At 37.7% G+C, this 25,395-nt stretch overlaps 1 protein-coding gene across 2 annotated transcripts in view; it reads left to right on the top strand.

Annotated features, from left to right (window-relative positions):
- LOC137116313 (multiple epidermal growth factor-like domains protein 11) overlaps positions 1 to 25,395 on the top strand; it is a 106,729-nt gene that overhangs the window by 23,512 nt on the left and 57,822 nt on the right. For both annotated transcript variants that reach the window (XM_067495563.1, XM_067495562.1), the window contains exons 2-5: positions 425 to 570; positions 1,389 to 1,490; positions 3,481 to 3,581; positions 12,893 to 12,985. In XM_067495563.1, coding sequence (XP_067351664.1) covers positions 455 to 570; positions 1,389 to 1,490; positions 3,481 to 3,581; positions 12,893 to 12,985 — 412 coding nt within the window. In that variant the 5' untranslated portion in view covers positions 425 to 454. The remainder of the gene's footprint in view (positions 1 to 424; positions 571 to 1,388; positions 1,491 to 3,480; positions 3,582 to 12,892; positions 12,986 to 25,395) is intronic.

Raw genomic sequence — 25,395 nt, 5'->3', positions numbered from 1 at the left:
ATTCTTTCTGTCCACGTGCTAACATTTTTTTTAGGAAGAAATATAGAGTTGCATAGACCGCGAGTGAACATTGTGTTTGAGAAAAGCTTAATAAAACTGATTATCACCTGTTTATTCATTTTGTTTACAACAACTTGGGCTTTAATGTCTTGCTCAAGGACACTTTAACATATTTAACACACCAATCTTGGAATTTGTGGCTACCTCTAAATTCTGATCTAATTCTTTATAAAAGAATACTTTTATACATGAGAGATGTCAGTGTTAGATTTCTAATATGTTTTCTAAATGAAAAAATGTTACTTCCATACATTAATTGTAGGCTAATGGGCCAAATGATAGTTTTATTAATTTTAAATGCTTTGCTTTGCAAATTATTTTTTTATGACGGTGATTGTTTGTTTGTTTTTATATATAAACACAGCACCATCCCACGAAAGGAGGGAGGAGGACAATGGGGCCCTTTGGGCTTTTCCCCCAAACCCTGCTGTTGCTCAACCTGCTCAGCCTGATCTCTCTGGTTTCGCCTCTCAATCCGGACGACCCAAATGTGTGCAGCCACTGGGAGAGGTCAGTTTCTCCAGTTTTCAGTCTCTTATACAATATTATAATAAAAAAAAAAACCTGCTCAAAATGCTGCAGTGAAGTAATGGACTCCCTTCCACAAATCAAGACTGAGGGTTTGCCAATAATCAAAAGCAAAAGGGAAATGGTTTACTCATGGGGACATAGTGAGGTCATAAATTCAGAGCAAGTGTAATGTGAGTAAAAGCACAGTGTCATTTTTGATGAGAGGAACACAGAGCATCAGTGGTGTGTGGGAATTGTGGAAATGGATATTTCCTCTGATTACTATTGCAGTCACTTCTTACCAAAGGTAAGACTCAATTCTGCAAACTTTATTTAACATCAGTTCTCAGTGTAATCCGGATTATAGAAATGAAGAGTTGTGTTATGTCAACATTTTTGAAATTCCTGAAGGCTTGTGTTTTATTTTATTTTTTTAAAAACATAAAATAAAGCTTGCTAAGTTCTCAGGACATATCTATAAAACATTAAATTAAAAACACCACAAGGACACTTCTGAGTTCTCTATCCTGGAATCAATGCTTCACATCTAAAGATCGGTTTTTAAAAGCAAACTTTTTTGCCTTGATTGCATCATGAAAAACGTTACCTATGTAAAAATATTGTGGCCCACTCAATTACAGTGCTATTTGGAGGTTTCACCAAAGCCTTGAGAGCGATTAACAAAAATCCTTAAATTGATGTTGAATTGCTGTAGGCTGGTTTGTTAATTTGATAATGACAAAAATGTTAACTTATGACTGTATTCTTATCAACTGTTTCTGGGCATTAATATTTGGATGTATTTCCTATGACTGTAGCTATGCGGTGACTGTGCAGGAGTCCTATGCTCATCCATTTGACCAGGTCTACTACACCCGCTGCACCGACATCCTCAACTGGTTTAAATGTACCCGCCACAGGTAGGGACACTGCCATCTTTTGCTAAAAGTGCAGTGTTGTTGTTTTAAATTAACCAATTAGGAAACTACTTAATAATATCATATTCTTTAGTTTGTCATTTTGAAAGAACAATAAAAAGAATTAAAAGATATTCAAATTAATATTTAAGAAGCTGAACTGAAAAGGTTTCAAACAATACATTTTATCTTTTTAAATTCAAAACTTACATGCGATTATTAATTTTATTATTTGAATTCTGGATGACCATCCCAAGGTATATTGAGGTCCAAAAACATCTGAAAATGGTTGTATTTTGTCAGCTTGGATGGGGAAACAGGTCTTGGCTGTGGTGGTGGGTGCTAAAGGGTCATTGCAAGTTTTGCAATTTTTGCAGATTTTGAATTATTAATAAAATATTTTGTACTGTGTTCTTCTTAAACTTTCAAAATTGTAATTGATTGTAATTGTGATTCACTAATTGAACAGTTAATGACTGAAAAATGTCTGAAGGTTACAGTAAACATTTAGCAACCTCCAGACTCCTTTTACTTAATTTAAATATATAGACAAAACACAGTTTCCCTGTTTCTGGTGCTATGCACTCTATTACAGGAATGAACTGCAACTCAAACTAAAGTGATCTTGTCCCCTCATGTTTTGCAACCATTAAAACGGGGCTTATAAAAACAATAATGAAGATGTAAGTGGCTGTGAGGACATTTAACTATTTATTAATGTACAGCACTTTTCAGACAAGTTTTATATATAATTACAGCATAATCTGTTTGTACAGAAGCCTCCACTTATGGATTTCTACAGAAGGGACTGTAGCTGTAGAAACTCATCAACATTTGGGTACAACCACACTATGTTGCATTATAAATATGTAAATTATGAATTAAATGCTTATATTAACTGGTGAATCCTAAATAGAAGGAATTAAAGTATGATCTTGTTTTGTTCTCAGGGCCCCAAATAAAACCTTTTTAAAAAGTAACTGGTTGGACACTGCACATGATCACATGTGATCATTTCCTTTCTTTTTTATCTGTGTAACAGAATCAATCTCACGTCATTTCAGCTTTTATGTTCATTATGTAAAACCCTGACATGCACATCTTGTGCATATTTCTGTTGCCAAGGCAATCGGCAGTAGTAGTCAGTTACTACAGCCTACAACCTAACACCGGCACTTGAGTTCCTTCTGAAGTGGTCATTTTGATGAGCAACTGTCGGCGTATCAGCTTTAATGACCACATTAAGCTTCATAGCCTCCAGTTTAGTTCCTCCAGCTAAGAGCTGAGTCATTGATCTTAAACTAAATGTCAGAAAACATCACCGTCCTTGAATGAGTGGAAGAGACTCTCTTAAACATTTAAGTGTTGCTTGTGTTTTAGAATTGTAGTGCTATGAACAAATTTTAGTACTTCTAGTTCTTTTATTGTACCAAAATGGCACGGGTGAGTCCAGACACTGTCGGTGTTGCTCTGTCTCCTATGGGTTTTTAAGGTTGTATTATAATATTCTCAGATGTTTGCTTATTTTATTGCTAATCATTTGTAAGGTGTACCATATTCTTTTTTTCACTTTATTTTCATTAATATTTAATTTCTTTTATTGTTTAAAACTCAGAGATTTTTCTATCATGCACAAATGGAGGGTATCCCCGTCCTTCATTCCACCGCATGTGTTACGTTATCTCTGTGCATGTGATAAATACAATTTCTTGATTGCAGGGGCTGAATAGCACATGTATGGCAGGTTTTTAGGTCAATATATAATATTTTATTTTGGTAGAAAAAAGATTTGAATTGAAAGTAAAAATGCAACATGCTCCGTCTACGAGACAAGTTATCTTTCAACATTCTATTAATTTTCCAATTTAGTACAATTTAAAAAAAGAAACCCTTTACCAAATTAATGTAACTATTTTATCTGACATTTATTGTGTGTGTGTGATTAATCTGTGCTGTGTGCCTGTGTGTGCATGTGTGTGTGTCACATGTACAGGATCAGCTACAAGACTGCCTACAGGAGAGGTGTGAGGACGATGTACAGGCGACGCTCTCAGTGCTGCCCAGGCTTCTATGAAAGTGGAGACCTGTGTGTTCGTAAGTTGAACCCTGTGCACTATGTCAGTTTGTGTAAATTCAGGTTTTATGACATTTATACAACAATTCATATGAAATTATATTGTCATGTCTGTAAAGTTATCACCTCAAAAGTTGACAGCTATTCAGTTGCAATGGTTTTTTGCCTATGCAGAATCAATTACAAGAATTTACACGTTGGAGTGTAATATTTCACTTTTACCTTCTTTCATTTTAACAAACGGACAGGATTAGTGATTATACAGATCACAAAATAGAATAATTTATTCAAAATTGCTTATTTAAATCACTTATCAGATTCTTTGCTGAGGGTTGCATCATTTCATGTGCATCAATTTAAACCCATAGCACAGACAAGACAGGTCATACAGACCGAAGATACCCAGGATGTGCCAACGCAGGGAGGCAATAATTATAACTTTCATACTTTTGTGAAAAATGCTGGAAAATAGGACACTGCCATATATCAGTGAACTGATGGATGCCAACCGGCTGTCGATATGCAGACTTACTTTGGAGTAAATCATCTAAGAGGAAGAAGAGAAGAGAGGAGTTTTGAAATGGCTCCAACAAAACCTTGTTTTGCCTGAGGGTTTGAGGGGCACCAGTAGGGAAATCGTAGGTGAGAATATGCAGCTTTGTACACTTCAGCCAAACCTTTAACTCGCAACTTCACAACTATCACTACCTAAGATTAACTGCAAACAAACACCTGCGTCAGAGGTCAGAAGCTATTCCCAGTGGGCATGTTTTTGACTTGTCCCCTTGAAATAAAGCTGTCTGTACTTGCACGGACATCCTGAGACAATCAAGTATTTAACAAAAAAAGAGGATTTATTGGAGGAAATGTACAGAAAATGGTTTTGTGTAGAAGAAAGATGGTTACAGTCCTTTTTCAATGTGATTCAAATTTATCTTGTAACCGCCTCAGGAGTTTTACCAACTTGAAAAACTGTTTCCAATCTTGTACAAAGATTTAAAAAGTAACTTTAATTGACACTGTATAACATTTGTCTTTCCAAGAATTGATACAAACAGTGACAATGTTTTTCATCTAATTGCTTTCCTCTTCCAAAAGTTAAGTATAAGTGTGTTATTGCTGTAAACTGGGTTTGATCAAATGACAATAAACATCCATCTATCACTGTTGTTTCCTATCAGATTGTGCTTTCAGGAGAGTACAGCTGGATGTGAAATATTCTTAGTGCAGAGGAACGTGCACTCTGCATAACGTCTCTGCAACAAACAAAATCATTTTCCTGTCATCTGCATTGTTATTTTCAAACTTTTTCCACTTGATACACGCAAAGTATTCAGCCTTGTTAAAATTGCTGTGTGTCTTGTGGAACAGTGATTCAATTTCAGTCGTTATCTTTTCACTTGCGCCAGACATTTATCTATATCTACTGTATATCTGCTGTTAGAGCTGTCAAAGTGAGATCAGTCTGACTATGGAAGTGGATCCATGTCTACTTAAAGTTTGACCACGGAGAGCTCTGAAATCAACATAAACAGAAGTAAAAAAGCAGATAAAGAGCCTAAACACAACCTCAAACGGTATGGAAACACAAAAAGTCTTAATGTGGAGTTAGGCATCAGATATCCCTACTAAAAAAAAAATTATACGCAATAGTATCTTATTGTGTCATTTATGACCAGGCTTTGTTCATTCTTACTCTGTCAATTACAAGACTACCTTTGAAATTTATTTGAAAGAAAAAGTGATTTCCAAATTGTTTTGCTGTTAAATGTTTTCCACATTCAACTTATAACCAGATGAGATGACTGTGACTTGTGTTTAGCTTTTCTCTCTGATGCGTGGGATGTATCTTGTGTTGAAAAGGTTGGGCGGTGAGATAAAACACCAATATTTCTCTATGCAATTATTTTTGTTTGAGGCTCTTAGTTATTTCCGAGTCAAAGAAAAGCACAATCCTTACATCAAACAAAACATAAGACAGTTAGACTGAGCAGATTATACAACAGATGTTCACCCAAAGCAGATACGACTCACACTCACACACACACACACACACACAGACAGACACAGACACACACACACACAGTCTTATTTAACTGTAAATCCAGCCTTCAGCTCCTGCTCTTAATTGAAAAGCACACACTGCACACAGCACACATGTCATCACGCCTAAGGCAGCTCTCAAAGTCATACCAACTTACCAGCTGAGGAGCCCACGTTTAGCCCTGCTGCTCATTAGAATGGAAAAAGGTGACACTGTCATGATCACATGATTTAACACACACAAAAAAAACCAACAAAATTAAGGTGATTTGTATTGAGTTTTGCAGATACTGGCATTGTGTTATGCTTGAGGAAAGTGGCAAAGTTGGTGGTACCTAACACAAGTGGGGCGGCTATAGCTCAGTCGGTAAGGCCATCATTGATAAACCAAGGGGTCAGTGGTTCGCCTCCCGAAGTGTCCTTGGGCAACACACTGAACCTCAAGTTTAGGTGAGCATCCTGCATGGCTGTCACCGTCAACTGTGTGTGTCTGTGTGAATGGGTGAATAAGAAGCAACTTTGTAAAGAGCTTAGCATAAAAGCACTATAGAAGCAGACCATTTGGAAAGGCTTTCTTGATAGATGGGATGGTGTAATTCCTACAACTTTATTATTACTTTTCTGTCTTCTAAATGTATTTTATGTGCCACTTTCAAACCATGGCTCTTTGAAGAATCAAACCTTCACTTTTAAAATAAACACTGGCTCAAATGATGTTCTGTAAAATGAAATGTAGTGATAATGTAGTGATAAAATGAACTCCCCATGACACTTCTCAGCTTAAAGCTTACAGTAGCTAAAGAGACAAATGATCTGTTAAGTCACCACACTCCAAAAGGAAGCTAATATTTATATATACCCTTTCTAGATACACTAGGTAAATACTATTTGCAGTACCAAATCTAACTTTAGGTACTGAAGTAAAACCTATAGAAGCGCAGACCATTTACATATGTTTAGTTTCCTGACAGGACGCAGAAGCTGAACACACACTTATTACTGATCTCGGAATGGCTACAGTAAACAATGTCAAGACTGTCTACAGATTATCACACCACAGACAAGATGAGTTGAATTGCTTAGGTACACTGACATGGATACATAAGTATGTTGTGTTGCTCTGGACATCACTCAAATATGTTGAAATGTGAAGAGCAACTTAATACTAAATTTAATATAAAATTAAAGAACTAATTGGGTGGAGTACGATAGATCAGTGGTAGAGCATTGGTTTGGGATGCAGAAGGCCATGGGTTCAAATCCCACCCCACCAGATGTGCCCCTAGCCACCTTGTGTGACCTTGGTGCTTGTCTAAAATATAGAATGTGATTTTTTATTTTTTGTTTTTGAAAATGTATTTTTCCCCCATCATAGTGTCAAGAACAACATGTAATAAAATTGCATAAAGGACGTCCAAAGTCCAGCTTTAGAGAACATGTGTGCATTGATTAAAACTTGAATCAAGCAGAAATCCGGATGAGTCTAACTCTACACACTTAGAGGTGAATATCTCTGTACTGCTGACAGTGCTATTTAATAAGTCTGTGTCATGGGAGGCTTCCACCTCACCTTTCCACATTAGGATAAGTGTCTGTCAATCCAGAATCTGATTTATCCATATCAGTTAACTGTATTTGTAGTGTTGTCCAGACTGCACAGTTCTGGTGTCTTCCATTTTGCAGCTCCTGCACTGTGGGCTCCACATTGTCATTCATTGTAACATCCACATTATCTGCCTGCTGAGGCAGGTTTCCCGTAGTTCTGTTCGGGGCGCTCTGTCCCTTGCTGTCAGTCGATGGGGTAACATGAGCATCGGCTGTCGCCCTCAGCCTCTCCCTCTCAGCACGTCTCTGTTATATTTCCTCTACTCAATACTCCAGCTGAGAACGGTTCTATGAATCCATCACATCCAACCACCATGTGCATTTGACTCTGTGCCAGCCTCTGTAAATATATGCCAAAAAAGTTGTCCAAAGTCAGGAGCTTCTAACGCCAAGCACAACAAGCTAGTGAATGTAAACAGAGCCGCATGTCAGAGTATGTTCAGTGGATCCTGCCTTACAGGAACTACTCTGAGGAGCGTATGGAAGTGATTATTATTATTATTAGTCTGTAGTTTATAGCTAAACTGCTAATATGTTTTGTTACAAATAAACATGTCACCCAGTGCTGGGGTGTGGCTCACCGATGTGTGTTTTATTAGGTTTTAGACAACATCTGTCTATGGCACAGACAAATAACCTTTACCAGGCTCTAGTTTTAGAGGCAGTATAACACAATATTTTGTTAACAATAACAGAAATATAAAAAATCAACCACCCTATCTGTTAAATTTGTTCTTTTACAGACATGTTTGTGTTTTGGGTCTCTCAGTGAAAATGCACTCATATTTCGTAAGATGTGTTGTCCTTTTTATTTTGCCTCTAGCCAACTAGAAAGTGTGTATGTAGCGTGGCTGTTTATGGATGTGTCAAAACATTTCAGGGAAAATAAATCCCTTTTATAAAGTTGAACCATTCGGATTTTATATCACAAGGGTGACATAGTGTTGAGCAGTGCTCATACAAACAGACTGAACAGACTGAATGTGAATAGGTTTTTTGGGTTTTTTTGGAAACAATTTATTATATAGTTTTAATAATTCCTTAGTATGCCTTCTGTCTCTGTCCACCCACCTTCACGACAACAACAAAGTGAGATGCCTAAAAAAAGTCCAAAGTGAACTCCCAAATCTGTCAGAAACAATGTAAACATTAAACAGAGAAAAATATATTCTGCTCAGCTCAGTTTTTATCTCATGGTGGCATTCCTTCCTTGATCCAGCAAAAGAAACCAATTATCCACCCTAGATGGTAAATTCTATAGGTCAGTGTTGGCCTCTTTTTTTAAGAGAGGAAGTGAAAGGGTCCTCCCGCGAGTGGGGAAGGTAAAAAGGAGCATATTGTATGTCTTTATTCAACATCTGCATGGAAACAACATTATTAGATTCTCCCTGGGGACATAGACAAATAGTCTTCGAATCCATTGTCTGACAATGCACACACGCACACATGCACACAGCTTTCTGTTCCCATCGGCTGAGTAGTTTGAAAACCGGGAGCCAATTCTTCAGTGTTAACTACCAGAAGACGCCTGCTTGGTTGGCTAACGTTAACGGCCTCGGACAGGTCTTTTGTTGTGTGATATGCAGAGCCCGAGCTAATTGAAAGGTTTCCCTGTCTGGCAGGGAAAGAAGGAGGGGAGGGCTGCTAATTTGATTAGAGGGCTTTCCTCCTCCTGTGTTTCCTGGCTGTTTTGTAGGCGCAGTTTTTCATTTCCTGTTTATCTGTATATCTCAGATAAACATGTAATTATGTGCAGGATGTTCAGAAAATTTTCAGCAAGCACCTTAAATTCAATGCATCTTTTGTCCGTGCTCACTATGTTGCAGCCATAGGAACCCTTTTGTTATTTTTCATCTGTGCCTGAGGCCATTTTATCTCTTGTCAGTATGATTTCTCCCTCAGTTATCCCCCTTTTCATTTGTGGACCAGCTTATTCTGTCCTCATTTTCTGGGTCCTGGATGTTGTGCACGTTGCCTCTCTGGCTGTTGAACCTGAGCAGCTTGACCGTCTGTGACCTTGTCACCCATAATTCTGCCTCAACTTTCCCCCCCTCCCCTCCTCTCTGTCTCTCGTCACGTCTCATAAAGTAATGCTAGAATGTGATTGTTGATCACATACTAAAACCAAAATATTCATTCTGCAATCCTAAAATTAAATTTGATACAGCTTATATGCTAAAATAATTTTTTTGTAGGCTTAGAAAGAATTGTATAGGAAATATAGCCCTCTTAAGTCATTCTTCTTGCAGCAGCTGATCAAGAGATTCAAGGGCACTGAAAACTGCTTCAGCACGTTGAAACAAAAGCTAGAATTAGGTGGTGATTATTTAATTTGATATCTATTACTCGTGTTGTACCCATTGCTGATGTAATCCTCCTTGTAGCTTTTCTGCTCCAATCTACTGGATGAAAGGATTAGGAACCCATTTAATGATTTATCAACTCCTTTTAGGATTACAAGAGCATAATGTTTTTGCTTCCCCTATAAAATCTTTGCTTGCCTGTGCAAGACGTTTTATTTCTATTTAAAAATATGCTGGACACCATAAAGATCCCTACCAGAAGTTCATTCATTTATACACAGCACTTGGTTACTTGTTTTAATTTAATAGAAGAGAGGACGACCCCTCTGTCGCTAAGTACTATAAATCCCATAAAGCCAGTTGTCTTAATTCTTGCTGCCTATTTTACATCCTGCTCACATACATTAAAAAGACAATTTTTGCAGCTTCCAAATGTCATTGCTTTATGTGAACACCTCTTGAAAACATTTATAGTTGTGTTCAAATAGTGAAGTTTTGCATGAGCTTGTGCTGTACATGTGCATAGAGCATAAGCTCAAATTTGCCATCATGCAGACAGTGAAACTAAAGGGATCTTTTTTTCATTTATGTGCTGCTCATTTGTTCCTGTGCACATACTGTATTTATGCACGTCGAGGTGCCTCTTTCTGTTAAAGAGGAATCAGTTGCACAAACAGAAGGCCAGAGTAGCTGTGCATTGTTACTCTGTGATGGAGGAAATAAAGTCTCCAAGCTGTCAGCCTGTCTTCTCCCAGCACAATGCCTACCTGATGTATGATGCAGTATTCATACCCCGATACACAAGTGATCCTCACAAAATGAGTTGGAGGGGATGTTAGGTAAAGTTCAGCCTTTCCCTTTTAAGCGACACACATAATAATCTTGTTTCTGTTTCCACTCCATTAAACAATATGGGGTGTTAGGCATTGGTTTAAATTACCATTTTTATAGTTTTTATCTTTTTCGAATGACTATTTCTGTGCTCCCTGAAAGTGCGTTTCGTAATTATAATGTTTGAACACGTGTCGCTGTCATACTAAACTAACAGAAAAAAAACAAAACAATTAATGCCTTTCCCAGCATGCACTGGGCAGGGTATGCCACGGACACTTTGCCACTAACCCCATTTACGCTCAGTGCTGGTTGCTTGGCAACCTTACAATTATAAAGAGACACAAAGTCATTTTTCACAACCAAGAAATAGCTAGAACATGTAACTCCCTGCAAAACAACAAATCATTTTAACTAACAAATGATGAAAAAATGAAAGAAGAAAGAATATGGAGCGATGAACAATGGCATGTATAAAATAGAACAGTAATGGCTCCCAGTGAGTTTTCTACATACAGTCCATTCTAACTTTTATCTGCATTTTATCTGCATGTTTGTGCTCTGTGTTATAAAGTTGTGAAGTGCCAAACAAAGAAACTAAAAATGATTTTGCAGTAACAGTACAGAGGTTTACAAATCATTTTTATGTTTGATATTATTCCTGTGCAATCTTATAAAACATCTGTCTTTTGTTATGTATATAGGACACTGACACTACTGACACATGCTCCTATATGATTTTGGCATTTTAAACAGCTCATCTTTTGGTAGAAGTTAAAGATGAATTTGCACCTAAGACACTTTGTACTAAGACTAAAAACTTGAATGAATATTTTCAAAGCCATGCAAAACAATGGATATTGTGTACAAAGGTCTTAGGCCTGTTAAAAGTACATGGAAGAAGTGCCTTATTGATATGATTATTTTAGCCATTACTCTTTTGGAAAGTCTGTACCCATCATGACTTTGCTGTTTCACTGTTTGTTTGTGATTTGACAAATTAATAAATCAATGTGGCACAGATTAATCTATCAAGAATACAAAGTGTCTGTTAATTTGTATGTATTCACTGCCTGAAAAAAAGACTTGACTCTGATATGGTTAGATGCTATGTGCATGTCTCCTGATAGCGTTAAAGGAGGATTATCTGCTTCGTACGGCACTGACATCTTCATTTTCACCTTAAGCTTTTGCAGCTGGTGTAATATTTCATTATGACATGACCTTACAGTTGAAACCTGTCACACTCTATCAGAAGGCTCAAAACAAATGGCTCTATCACAGAATAATAAATGTTTTCAGAGGGCTGCCATGTCTCACTGTCATTAACTTGTGCAGCGATTAGCTCAGAGGCCAGAGGTGGCTGTTAGAAGCTGTGAGGGAGGAGGGAGGGAGAAAAAGTTAAAAAATGAAAGGAGAATTGTTAATAAAAAGACGAGAGAGAGACGGGGAAAAACTTAGGAGTGAACAATGACAGAAAGATTAAGGATGCACACACACAAACACTGACACAGATTTCTCTCTTTTCACATTTAACGTTTATGTAGTTCCTACTTCAAAGAGTAACATTTAAAACTTTAAATGTGATGGCACATCAGAATGACTTTAATAATATAAAACCACAATTTTTCACTTCCAATTCATCATTGCATCAACAGTGAATTCTGAACTGCTCTGATTCTCCAAGCTTCATTATGTGCAGTAATATGCAGTGTAATGTGTATGTTTAGATCACAGTATTGTAAAACCAAGATGTTTGTTGTAATATTTAGAAATTACAGTATAGATAGATTTTAGCAATATAAGATAAACTCTAGCATAGGACGACATAGAAAACACATAGGCCTCAAAAAAAGCCTACCCTTTAACTGTTTTAGTCTTCTGATGGCTGCTTACAACCGGGATTTTCTCAGAAACTTTCAATTATCTGTCTCATCATGATGCTATAAAGCCACCAGTACTTTATGCAGATTTAACAGTAGTTAGGGTGGGTATGTCCTAAGTAATGAGAGGGCACATAGTGTGAAAGATCACAATAAGTAAATGTTTAGAGTTTAAAACTTAAAACTTAAAAATTGCATTAACTATTCAAAAGCACAGTAATGAAAAGAAATGCCATGGGGTATCGGCACATCAGTCTCATAAAATCAAGCAGTATATAAAAAAAAAGACATAATAGTAGCAAAAGTAGATGGTAGATCTTTTTTCTGTATTCAGGAGATTTTTGTACTCTATATAATGTTTCTGTTGTAAATGAAAGAGGCATCCCAAGTATCTGTTCCTCTATTTAGATGTTGAGGTTTGGTTGGAGGAGAGCTTCTGATTACTGTTTGACCCACAACTCAACATGATATTGTGAAAGAATTGTGCCATGAGATTACAAGCTAATGTATTAAGCTCCAAACACAATGAAAAATAGAAGCAGGCTGCAAATACAGAAGACATACCCACATTATGGGCTACAGCATTTTATAGTCTGCAGTTTACAGTCAGTTTACCGTCCGGATGAATTTGATATTAATTTTGATGTCCTCCTGTTTCTTCTTCAGCATTGTGCACTGAGGAGTGTGCCCACGGACGATGTGTCTCACCTGACACCTGCCAGTGTGAACCCGGCTGGGGAGGACTGGATTGTTCCAGTGGTGAGTAATCAATTTTCGCAGTATCATCTACAAACAGTGAAAGGAAAACTGAGGAAAATTTCTTGTAAATGTCAATTTAAGAGAGTTCAACTAATGCTTGTCAGATTAATTGTCTATGGAAAAAAATCAAAAGTAGAAAATTATTGTTATTATAACTTGTGCATTTATGTGTTTGTTGCATTTAACTGTCAGTGTGTATAGACTACCTTGGGTCTTTAATGATCTTAGACTATAATACTTCTGAGTTTAGTTCCTTCACTTATTAAAATGAACTTCGACTATAATTGTTTAAGAGTGCTTCAACAATTATGTTAAACGGTGATGTCAAAATGTCAAAAATGATTATAATTTTTTTAATGCCTGGTGGGTGCTGAGACTCGAGTACAGACTCGAAGCCCCAAAATCAAAATGACATGAGAAACATGAAGAGGCTGCTCATTTGTACTGGCTGCCAAAAACAACCAATAGATATGTTTTACCATTCGGTGACATAAACTGTAGCAGCTGTAGTAAACATTAGAGGGTCACATGGTATTTAGACCCTCAAATCGAAAGGTGGACGGGTCACAAAACACAGGAGTTTCTCACAAGACTGGAATTCGACTCCAGTGTGAAAAAACTGTTTCAACCAATCATGTGACGCACTTTAAATGTAATATTAAGGAATTGCTGATTTTTAAGGATTTTTTTTTTTTTTAGTGCCTAACCCTAATATTATCAATGATAAAACTACATGGTGGAACCCCTTTACCAGTTCATTATAGGGTATGGACAAATAACCTGTAACGGTGTTGGAGGACTTGTTGGGAGCACTACTTAAACTTCTGCATGATGCACAGAAAAAAAATCTTTCACACTGAGAATCATTGCAAAACGAGCAGCTATAAAAAATTAAAAATACATTTTTCTGAGCATAACAAACACTGTGAAAGCCAAAATTTCTGGCTTTTTAACACTAAAAACATAAGTGAGCACTGTGATTACTCTTCTGAATTGATTTTGGAGAGTAAAATCTAGGTACAGTACTTTAATACTGCTTGTCTCACCATGAAGGTACTGTTTTGGTCAACATCACATCGGAAGCCATAATAATTACATCCAGTGCTGATGTTTGATTTGCTGTGCTTGCTGAGCCTTCGCGTCCCTAAATAGCAACAGGCTCTGTGTATGTTATTTAAGACAGACTTCTCTTGTAGATAAGTAATTTAAAATGAAATCTGTGAGAGTTGAAGCTGGATGTGTTTGAGTTAATTTGCCTTACTTCATATTGTACATCGTGTGATGTGACTATAGTGCATTCATAATGCACAATGCTGAAATGGTATAGCATTCAGGCCTAGTATAGCAAGTGAGTTGGTGGTGGTGGTGCAGGGCAATGCAGCATTTTTTATAATGGAGATTTCTGGTGACATTAGATGATACTGATGAGGAGCAATTAGTTTTTGTGCCATTCATGAATCAGATCTCTTAAAAGCAGAGCATATGAATGTTGAATCTATTCAGAGTGGATATTAGACAAAATTTGCATTAAGCTCTTGTGAAAAAATATCCAATATATTTTTTTCACAATATATATTGTGAAAAATATATATATGCTCTGAAAGTCTTCGGGGTATCCAAAAACAGAACCTGAAGAACTTGAAAAAATGTTAAATTACAAACAGTAGAGCAAAGAATGCTTTGCTGAACTCCTCCTAAAGACATTTAGGCCATTTTTGTGATATGGAATAGAAAAAATTGTAGTGATTGGATGTTTAAACTCTGAATGAAATCAATCTCATCTCTGCAGGATGGTTCCACTCCTCAGCGCTGCTCTCTTACTCCCCTTTCTGGTGCTGTGAGAATAAACTTCAGTATTAACCATAGGTGTATGTGTGTGTGATTGGGGGGGAATTTTTTCAGGGGGTGTCCTACTGACACTTAATGAGTCACCCAGCCCCTTTAGTCCCCCTTTGTTATTGGTGTGCTCTAGCCTCGCCATTGTTTACCTGTTTTTATTGCTGCCCGGGAGCCGGGGGACTGAGGCCAAGCCAAGACAGGGGTTAGGTAAATCTAGCACCACTTAGGCTAAGGGGAAGGGAAGGATAAGGTATTGACTGTCCAGTAATGTCCCTGTTTAGGAAAAGGAGCAGAGGTAAACACAAACCCAATCTAGCATGTCAGATCCACTCTGAAAGTTTGGCTGACTTTAACTTCCTTTCTTCAGCGTCCAGCAGTTCTTTGATTGTTGTCCGTCCACCTATTCACCTTCCTCTTTTTTTCATTATTTTAGTGATAAAACAAAACCTCGGTATTATTCAGACTCATGCATCTCCTTGCAGAGAGAGAAGCTGTAAGACAGATGAATCTAAAGACTGGAAAATAAACTGAACAACATCTTTATACCAGTGTCTAACGTTAGATTAATACTGCACAGCATGCTGAATCTGCCTCCTCACATTCGTGCAACAGAATTTGTCATTTGCTCATTACCTGTGGGAGCGTGTAATTTGCTGTTAAGATGCTGCACAGTAAGACTGAATCATCCCTCCTATGGATATATTGAGCCTATTCATGTGTGGATGGTTTTATTTTATGCAAACTCTTACGTGATTGGTCAGGGTAAATGGATTCTGTGGTCAGTGAAGGATTTAAGATCCCACATTGTTTTCTTTTTTGCTGTTTTGTTTTCTAATATACTACACCTGAGGTTGAAAGCAGCTTTCTCCATGATGTTTTGCAAATAACTGTAGTTTAGTTTTAGTGTCTTAAATTGAATAAATCTAAAGGCTTAATGTCTGACAGTTAGAACAGTCAGATTACTGAATCCTGATTGGTAGGTGACACCTGCTCCTGTAATTCAGTTAAGTTAACTTGAGACTCTTTTAGTTCTGATTTTACAGTCTGCCCTCATGGGAAGAAGTTTGGCAATTTTTGTTTGAGCAGAAACAGATAAATCCAGCTGTGATTTGTTGAAGTATTCAACTGTGGCTGTGAAAAGGATGGATTATTAAAGTACTCTGAACACATCAGCAGAATACTCACAGATTTTTAGAATATAATGTTTCTTAGATTAGTAGAAACAGCATCTTGCCCTACACACAAAGCTCAATATCAGAATTTACCTGTTTCGTCCAGTTATTACTTAATCTAATCCAGAGCTGACCTTTTACGTAAGTGCCAGGACACACAGCCAGTCATTTTAAAACTCATCCAGATTGTGTTCAGAGTAAGCAGGGCTTGGACAATGTCTCACCTGACAAAATCAATATTGTTGATTTAATGAAAAGTGACAAAGATATTTTCTTTTTTGCTCTGCATTTGGTTAGCACCCATTCCCGAGAAAAATAAAGCTGATTCGAGTTATAACATACCATTAAAAGGCAAGGTACTGGTTTTTGAACTGTTGGTTACTTACTACTGCCAGCGTTATTAACAGCAAACAGTGGCAACATGTATCTGTAGTAAATATGACAGGAGCAAGAATGGTGTTGGGTGCCACAGTGTGAAACCAACACATTTCTTGGGGAGGCAGAGGATCAGGAGTTTGAGTGGTTGTCGACCAATTGCATAGTCAGTGGTTTGTTCCTCCTGGCCATAAGTTAGGTTTGCAAAGTGTTACTTACCAAGACATTTGACCCCAAGTTGCACTTGGTGGGCCAGGCCAACACCTTGCTTAGTCATTATCACTATGAGGGAGTATAATTTCTAATAGTTTCTAAGTGCATATCAAAGGTACTGTAGTACTTCCGGGAATTTGTGATGTTTTCATTGTCATTGTCATTGTCATTAATCCAACCAATCCCCAATGTGCAACATTTCTATTTAGAACATCATAAAAACATAAAATATGTGTCACAGTTTTTAGACAAGCTGTTGCAAAATCAGGCGATATAGGGAGCAACAATCACAGAAACGTTCACAAATCCTGGAGGGACTGAATATGGTAGAAGCAGCAATGTAAGTGCAGAGCATTTACCATTTGTCGGTAAAAGGGTGGAGTGGGGGTGGATGAGAAAGCAAACATCTTTGAAATAATTTGCCAATGTTATTACTTCAGTCAATGTTTGGGAATTTGAACCCAAACCACAATCTTTCCCAAACTCCAAACTTATTTGTTTTTTGTTCCTACACATAATCATAAGCCCTTGTTGTTTGTGGCAAAGCCGAATGATATTGTTGCACGTGGTATCACATGATAAAGACCTACTGAGCCTGGTACAGTAGCATGTGAAGCAGATACCATCTGGCCTCCCGAAAATGGCTAGCCTCTAATCTTAGCCTAATGTAGGTTGTCTCTAGCCTGTGGGCTGTTTGATTCATGATCATATTGGGGAAAAAAAGATGCAAGTAAACATACTGAGACATCAAATAAGTTGTCTGCACAATGTAAAGGATTTAGCAAAAAATGTAATTACTTAGAGACAGGCCTCCACGAAAAGCATTACTGAATCATTTTTACATTATAGTGTGTGGCCTTCTTTTCTTTTAAAACCCACACTACATACCGGTAACAAGTGACTCAAACTTTAAGTGGGCTCTTAGAGTGAGGACATTGAAGAAAAGAAGAAGAGGAGGCTACCGGATTGTCCTCTGTATTGTCTTCTACCGTAGCTAAATAGATTATCTGGCAGTGTGTATGAACCTCATCCACCTTGTCTTTCCAAACTCCCCTCCAGTTGGAGAACTTTGTTGCTCTGCCAGGCAGTATAAATAGCTCAGAGTGGAGTGAAGCAACAAGAAGAAGACGAGGATAAGACAGCACACACAAAGGAGAGGACATAGGAAGAGACCTTAAAAGAAGGGGGAGAAGAAAAATGGCAGATGAGGACAAACTGATGATGAAAATTATCACGTAAAGATGGTGGTTAGGATGAGATAGATTATCAAGAGGAAGACGTGAGATAAAAGGAAAGAACATTGCAAAGAAGCAGTTTAATATGATAAAAAATCTTAAAAGAATCAAGCAAAAGAGCAATTGCTACACATGCAGTTTAAAAAGAGAATCATTTTGATCAACAGTGATTACTTCTGTGCCTTAAGACTTTTATAAATTTCAGAAGTGACAAAGTTGTCTTAGTTTAGTTATACTGGTATTTGGCTGTTTAGAATTTTCATAAAGAACAAGAAGAGCCACTAAGGACAGAAAGACACTGAACAACTGAATGTTACTGCATGAGCAATCGTGAGTCTACAGAATGTAGAAACACCTAGTTTATGTGTACAGTAGTTTAATATATAGATGATGAGAGTTATAGCAATAGAAGGTTTGTTTTCGATCTGAGAACAAAGTATTTGTAGTACAGTACTGTATTCTCAACTCTTTTGCAAATGCATCTTACAATCGCTTAAATTTATATTTTGGTCTTCTTAAACAGATCTGTTTCTCAACCAGTTCACCAGACTGAACACTTTTGCATAACCAGAGACTGCAAACTATGACATTTGACAATTACATCTTTCTATAAAATGGCAACTATGGTGTAATTGTAGGTAAAAATCATTGTTATGGCAAACAAATTAAAGTATTTCATTAAAAATTATGTAATAAGTATATAAGTGTTAAAACTGACCAAGGCTGTGTCCAAAATCCCTCCCAAGTCACTAATCCCTGTAATAATGAACACACTATATAGTGAGTTGGGGGTGATTTCGGACACAGCCCAAGACAGAGCTAAAAGGAGAGTTAATATTTGGCTCAGGTTTCTAGAAACAAATCCAGGAATGCAGAGATTTAGATTAGTCAAAGTCAATTGTAGTTAATCATCAGAAACAATCCTTATGCTAGTAAATAATGTGAAGTACAATGGTACAAATTTCGAAATACAACGAACACTGCAAACAGAAACAGCAATAAATATGTGATTCAGTGCACTGTTAAGTATTTATGACAAAGAGTCCATTGCGAATGAGATTCTTTGTTTAGAGTGTGTGTTTTTTATTTTGTCATATGTGGTCAGCCCAGATTTCACCCAAACAATCTCAGCAGACATGTGAAATGTGTTTTATTTTTGCAGAGCTCTGCTGTGGCTTGCTAGAGGTGCCAGTGTCATTTCAAACAACTATAGGAAATGATCCCTGACCCTGTGGGATTATGGGAAGCTGACCTCACTATTGTCTCTACAATGGGGTTGGGGCACTCAGGCAAAGTGCACAAAAGCATGACTTCAGTAATAATTTCTTTGTAACCCTCACTCTCTATCTTGTGTTCATATTTTATTTGGCCATAAGTGAGGAGTGCAGCACAGGTTTCCATTTGTTGTCAAGGCAACGCGTGGTGTCCTAGCACATTACATTAACATGCCTTTTACTGATGAGCTACTTGCATCTTTTGAGATGGCAAAGAATACTTTTGTTGTTTGTGTCTCTTGTAATGGATGTAATGGATTTTTCTCAGACACTGAGAAAAACTTTTCTTCTACTTAATGAGTATGTTTAGACATATATAAAACACAGTATAGCTGAACACGTGTGACCATGTTGGCTGTTTTTGTTTTCGAAACCACACAGGTGGTAGAAAACAGCGACACCTGAGGGAACATGTTAATCTTGGTGTGCGTGACAAGTTTTTACCTAGCGAGCTTTTTACTTTACCTTCTGTGTTTTGCTGTGTTTTTTAAGTACCTATAAATTTGGTAATATATCAGAGTCGAGTTGATCCAGGGTGGATTGCTGAGACAACACCATGGCTGTCAATGGGTAGCATGGGTGCTTGCTCACCAATGTGTCCAGACATGCCATTTATCACGCAGATGGAAGCAACACATATGAATACACATACACATTTCCCATGTACACACACATGCACAGCACACAAGCAGAAATGCCCACAAACAAGCCGAACCGTTGGTGGGCAGACACACACTCATATAGTTGCGTACACCGGTGCTTTTGCCTCTCCGCTGCTTCCTCACTCAGCCTTAGTCCACACATGAGCCAGGTTTCACATGATTTTTCTTGCTAGTGTCCATGTTAGAGAAAGCCTGTCAAGGTGTGTAAAAACATAATTCAGCATGTGCTTTCCCTCAGCTGTTGTTCTCTCTTTTCGCTCTTGTGTTTGTCTCTTTTGTGCCTCTCTGCTTATCTCCTTGTGGCACTCTTCAGTTAAACTGTACAAAATCCACACAGATCCATCAGTGTAACTGCTTCACTTTCTGCTTTTGAGTTGTCTTTGTGTGCAATTGTTTCCTGCCACTTAGCAACTCCAAACAAAGTCTTTTGCTACTGTTTTAGCTGGAAGTTTATTCAACAAAAAATGTTTATCTAGTTTATCTCTATTAATTACATTAATAGAGATATAATGTAATTTCTTACTTGTATTCTGCTAAACGTGTAGAAATTAATTCATTTTTTTCCCCCCTTATCGACACTGATTGCAACCAGTCTTTCCATGTAGGACTCAAAATGTCAAAGCTACAGCATCCAGACAGTAGCTTAAACTTGCTTAGGTTCCTAAAATATTCGTCTCTTCTTCTTGACACTCTTTTTCTATTTTCTATTTTACTTACAACTATTTTTTTTCCTTCTAATTATGATTGCATTCCAGACTATGTTGACATCAGGAGCCTTGCAGTCACAGATCATGCAACTTTGTTTCGTTTGTTTTAAGCACCACTGTAGGAGAAAGCAGCAATTAAACAAAACAGAATTCAACATTCAACAAAATTGTACAACATGTACCAAACTAATTGTATGTCACTAGCCGTGTGCATTGAACTGTAACTTGACACTTTAGCATGTAACTGATGTGTAAAATTACTATCTAGCAACAAAGACTGACACCAATAGACTGAGCAGTGCAGTTGCTGGACCCGTTGATTTAACTGAATTGATCGTTCACAATAGCCACAACAAGCTTTTTGTGTAGGTGAAATGAACAGTTACTCAACAGCTACTGCAATTAAACCTGCTAAGAGGTACTGTGCATACGTCCAAAGTCTGGCATTCATTAACCCTCTGCATCAGAGAGTTCCACTGTTGTTCAAAACTTCTAAAAAACACATGGGTGACAAAAGCTCTGTCAAAGACATTTTGACTCAGTCCCACAAATACTTACTGGGACACAAATGGGAAATAATCTGCACTGAAAATAAACATCAGCATATTTACTAATTCTGTGTTTAATTATAACTCAGCCTTTTTTGGGAGGCTAACGTGGCTAAGGAAAAAGAGCGATTTTCCACAGATTACAGGATCCGGGATTCACTCCACATGTCCATATGTCTAAAGTGTACTGGTTCTAGACACTGAACCCCAACTTGCTCCTGGTGGGTCAGCACCATGCATGGCTGCTGCTGCAATTGGTGTGTGTGCGTGCGTTTGTATGTGTGGGTGCGGGTGGGTGCGTAAATTGGTGAATGAGAAGCCACAATAAAGTAACAATAAGGTTATCTTTAAATCAATCAGACTATATGCCAGTTTTTAAAATACAAACTATAAATCATTTAAAGATATACCTTTATTATGAATAGCTGGGGGTGTGGCTGACTGCCACAAACAAGGTATAGTAAGATTGTCATCAATGAGTCTTCCAATGGAAGGCATTCATGTTAAATGACCCCTTTTAAATCCCTGCAGTGGGTTTCAGACTGCTGTCATAAATCTTTTGGGTTCTCTGACAGAGGATCCTGTTCTCTAACCTTGACCCAACTTTGTGCTGCCAACCTACCATCCACTAATCTTACAAATAGCCCTTACTTTATCAGTAGCCTGTCATGCTACTCTCTAACCTAATGCACCTTCACCGGGCTTTGGTTGTCAAATTTTATTCTTTATATTTTGAACAGCTGTTTAATTATCCTCACTCAATATACAGTCATTAGATTTATTCTTCCACAGTTTAGACCTACCACTCACAACCTTGGATGTGTACATGGTTCTGTCATCTGCTTGTCACTTATTTAACATTTAGTGTGTGTGTGTGTGTGTGTGTGTGTGTGTGTTTCTGCTGCTTACACCAGTTTTCTTCTTAGTTTGTTGTTTTTAGACTTTCAATGTGAGTTGGGAGAACATGCTCCCAGGTAGCTTCTCATCTTTGGCTATGTAGACTGTTTGTCTATCAATTGACTTCCTTTTGACTTGTACCAAGTAAATAACATATAAGAGGAAATCAGCAGCAGGTATGATAGGTTAGGCTCTTTGTAAGACGATGGCAGTAAGATGAAGAAAGAGAGGTGTGATTGGGGGGAAGAAGACGTGACATGTTTCTTGAGGAGATGAGTTTTCAATCCCCACTGGTACATAAGCAGTGACTATGAAGTCCTGAATGGGATGGGAAGGTCATCCCTCCTTTGGGAGCGAAGAGGGAACAAAGTCGAGGCCGCCTGGAGGCAATTCACCATAGGAAAGGATGAACTAAGCATCGGCTAGGAGCTGATAGGCTGCTATAGAATGAATAAGAGACTTAAACCATTTGGGAATAGTGTGCAGTGTGGCCTTTTATGAAGATTACTTCTAGACAATTAGACACTGGGGCTCAATCACCTGTGTTATGTAGTGTTTTATCTGGAAGGTCACCAAGTTCAAGGACTTCAGCAGTTGACATGTGTTGAAGTACGTCAACCTAATTCAGTGCTGAACTAGAACATAAACGACAATGAACTGAACTGAGAGCAAATGTTCGCGTAGTTAATTATGAGATGGGGGAGATACCTGTGTCTTTATAGTCGTTTTACAGTTGGAATTAGACAGATATTCATGTCCTCTCACAACTCCTGCAAGTGTACACATGTAAAACACAGCTGAATTTTATCCGTGCAAATGGTTACGAATCGAACCAGTTCAGTGTCTCCTCAAAAATTTAATTTCATGATTGTTCTAAACATATTCATGCTTTACTGTTTATCCTTAAGACATTAAGAGAAACGCACAGCTCGCCACTATAGCATCAAAAAGTTTATATAACAAAGCGTATTTTTATTTGTTACTGTGCATAACCGTATATACTGCACATACAATTGGTAATGAAAATAGAACATTTTGGAGCATTTAAAAGAGAACAGAGTTTAAACCTGAATACTAATCATAGTGGAAAGTATGTTGTTCAGCTAACAGTGTGATGACCTTAGGAGGATAATAACAACACATAGTTATCATGCATCTAATCATATTAATTCACCTTACTGGAAATGCTTAAGTTGATTTTTTTAAACACAGGTCAATACAACCTATAATATTTAGAATCACTCAAATTTATTTTAATGTGAAGTGGTTTTATTTTTCTCCCCCTTCCATCCCCCTGATTATCTCGCTCTTAATCTCTGTTCATATAGTCTTAATAAAACTAATGTTTTAGAATGAATTTGATTACACAGTGTTTTTTAATTGATAATTGTTTAAAATATTCTTAAAACTGTATTACTATTTGTTAAACATATTATTAAAGACCCAATTCTGATAAACTTCATCTTATCATAAACATTATTTAAATTTGTTACTCATCCAGATGGAGAAAAAACCTCCACATTTCCAACATTAAAACGTAAAACTGTCATGACATAATCAATGTTTTAGGGATGTTAACTCCTACATTACATAGCCTCAGAAAGAATTTGATAAACCAATACAGATGTTATGTAAATGCAGGTACTGGCTTTAAATCTGAGAAATGATAAAAAAAACAAATGCATAAAACAGCAAGTTTGAAGGATGAGTTATGGCAACTGTTTTCTGTAATGTTGTAAAGGTAGGTTTACTTATGGCCTACATTTTTACATAATTTGCCTGTTTTACTTCCCATAATCCCATAAAGACACAACTCAGTGACACAAGTTCCACAATAGCCTAAGAGGTTAATAAGTCACAGGCTGTGAAATATTCAGCCATGCATGAAAGGGGTATCTTTATAAGAGCTATGGTCTGTTTTGCTTACACATGTTGTTCAATATTTTAGTGACATTATGAGGCTGACTGAAGTGTTCGCTGTATATAACAAACGTACGCTCACTGGCAACTTTATTATGAACACCAGAACAATCTAATGCAATCCAATACAGCGACTCTGCCATGAGTTCTACTTTTACAGGTTTTATATGGAAAACTGTCAGAAAGATGATAATTGTGCTGTATCTGATTGCATTAGATTGTACAGGTGTACATAATAAAGTGGCCAGTGACTCTATGTTCTAAAAAAAAGTGCAATCTAATCTGTTAATCATATAATTTGTAGACGTGAATGACAGTTTTCTGTATAACCCTGTGAGAGGTTTTTCAGTTTTGATCTCACTGTTCTTCTGCTCGATGTCGTCGTTCTTTTCATTCTCGTCTGGTTGAAATGAGAGCTGGCCCGTCCATCACTGCAGCACAGTTGCTCTAACTCACCTGAGCTCTGCCTGGCAATAGATGACTCAGAACTCCCACTGCTCTTCATTAGCATCAAGTTCATCATACAGCTAATACCTGTTGCCTGTGTTGGAGGGGGTTACGCTGTGGGGTCAGTAGCCATTAGCTGGTCCATCCTCTGTGCTTTGTCCTGCTCTGAACCTCATTGAGGAGAAGGCTGGCATTTTATGACAAAGTGTATCATTCATTACCCAACAGACTGAGTTCAGCAAGTCATTAAGTGCAGCTTTGCAGGAATAATGCAGCCAGCTTCTGTGCAGAGGCACGGAGCTCTCTAGAAGCTGAGAGGAGGATAAAGAGGATCACAGAAATGCACAGTTACAAAGAATGTGTAAGGGTGAATGTATGGAGGGCCTTAGTGATTGAGAGCAGGGGAACAGATAGGGGAGGTTGGTGTGTAACTGTTGTTATACAAGCTCATCAGGTACTGTATGTGTCTGCACGTGTTATGCCGTTTGTTTCATACACTGCTGTCTTTGTTCCACTCAGTAGGGCATTAAAGTGTGTGTGTGTGTGGGTGTGTGTGCATGTGTATGTGTGTTTGCCAAGGCTATACTTCCTCTGGATGTTTATCCTGGCACTTCATTAAGGTCTTCAGTGATAATACACACAGTCCAAAGGGACACCGATTGTCCTGCACAACATGAACACAGCTTCGGCACACACACACACACAAACACACACACACATCGCTGACGAGTGGACTTGCCCCACTGCCAAGTCCAATTAGGGGTTACAGCCGCATCAGCATGCCCCTTGTGTTTGGTCAAAATTAATTTACCAACAAACTTTTTAATCAAATTCCACCACAACCCCTGAGGGGTGATCGGTTCTCTGCACTCTACTGTGCAGCAGTGTCCGTCTCCTACAACAGGGAGCTGTGATTCAGCTTGAAGCTATGAAGCATGGGTTTTTTCTTGCTTGTTGTGACCGTAAGAAAAATGATCCTTCAGCATTTCCTGCAGTTTGTTAAATTACAGTGAGCAACACAATCAAAGGCACAGTCTGTCTGGTGAAAAGCAAGCATTCAAATGTCAGCCTTTTTTTCTGTGTGTATTAAATAAATATGTTCAACAGACATTTTCAAGTGC

Source organism: Channa argus, chromosome 2 (assembly GCF_033026475.1).
Source record: "Channa argus isolate prfri chromosome 2, Channa argus male v1.0, whole genome shotgun sequence".
Taxonomy (NCBI): Eukaryota; Metazoa; Chordata; class Actinopteri; order Anabantiformes; family Channidae; genus Channa; species Channa argus.
This window is presented reverse-complemented; position numbering and strand designations above follow the sequence as displayed.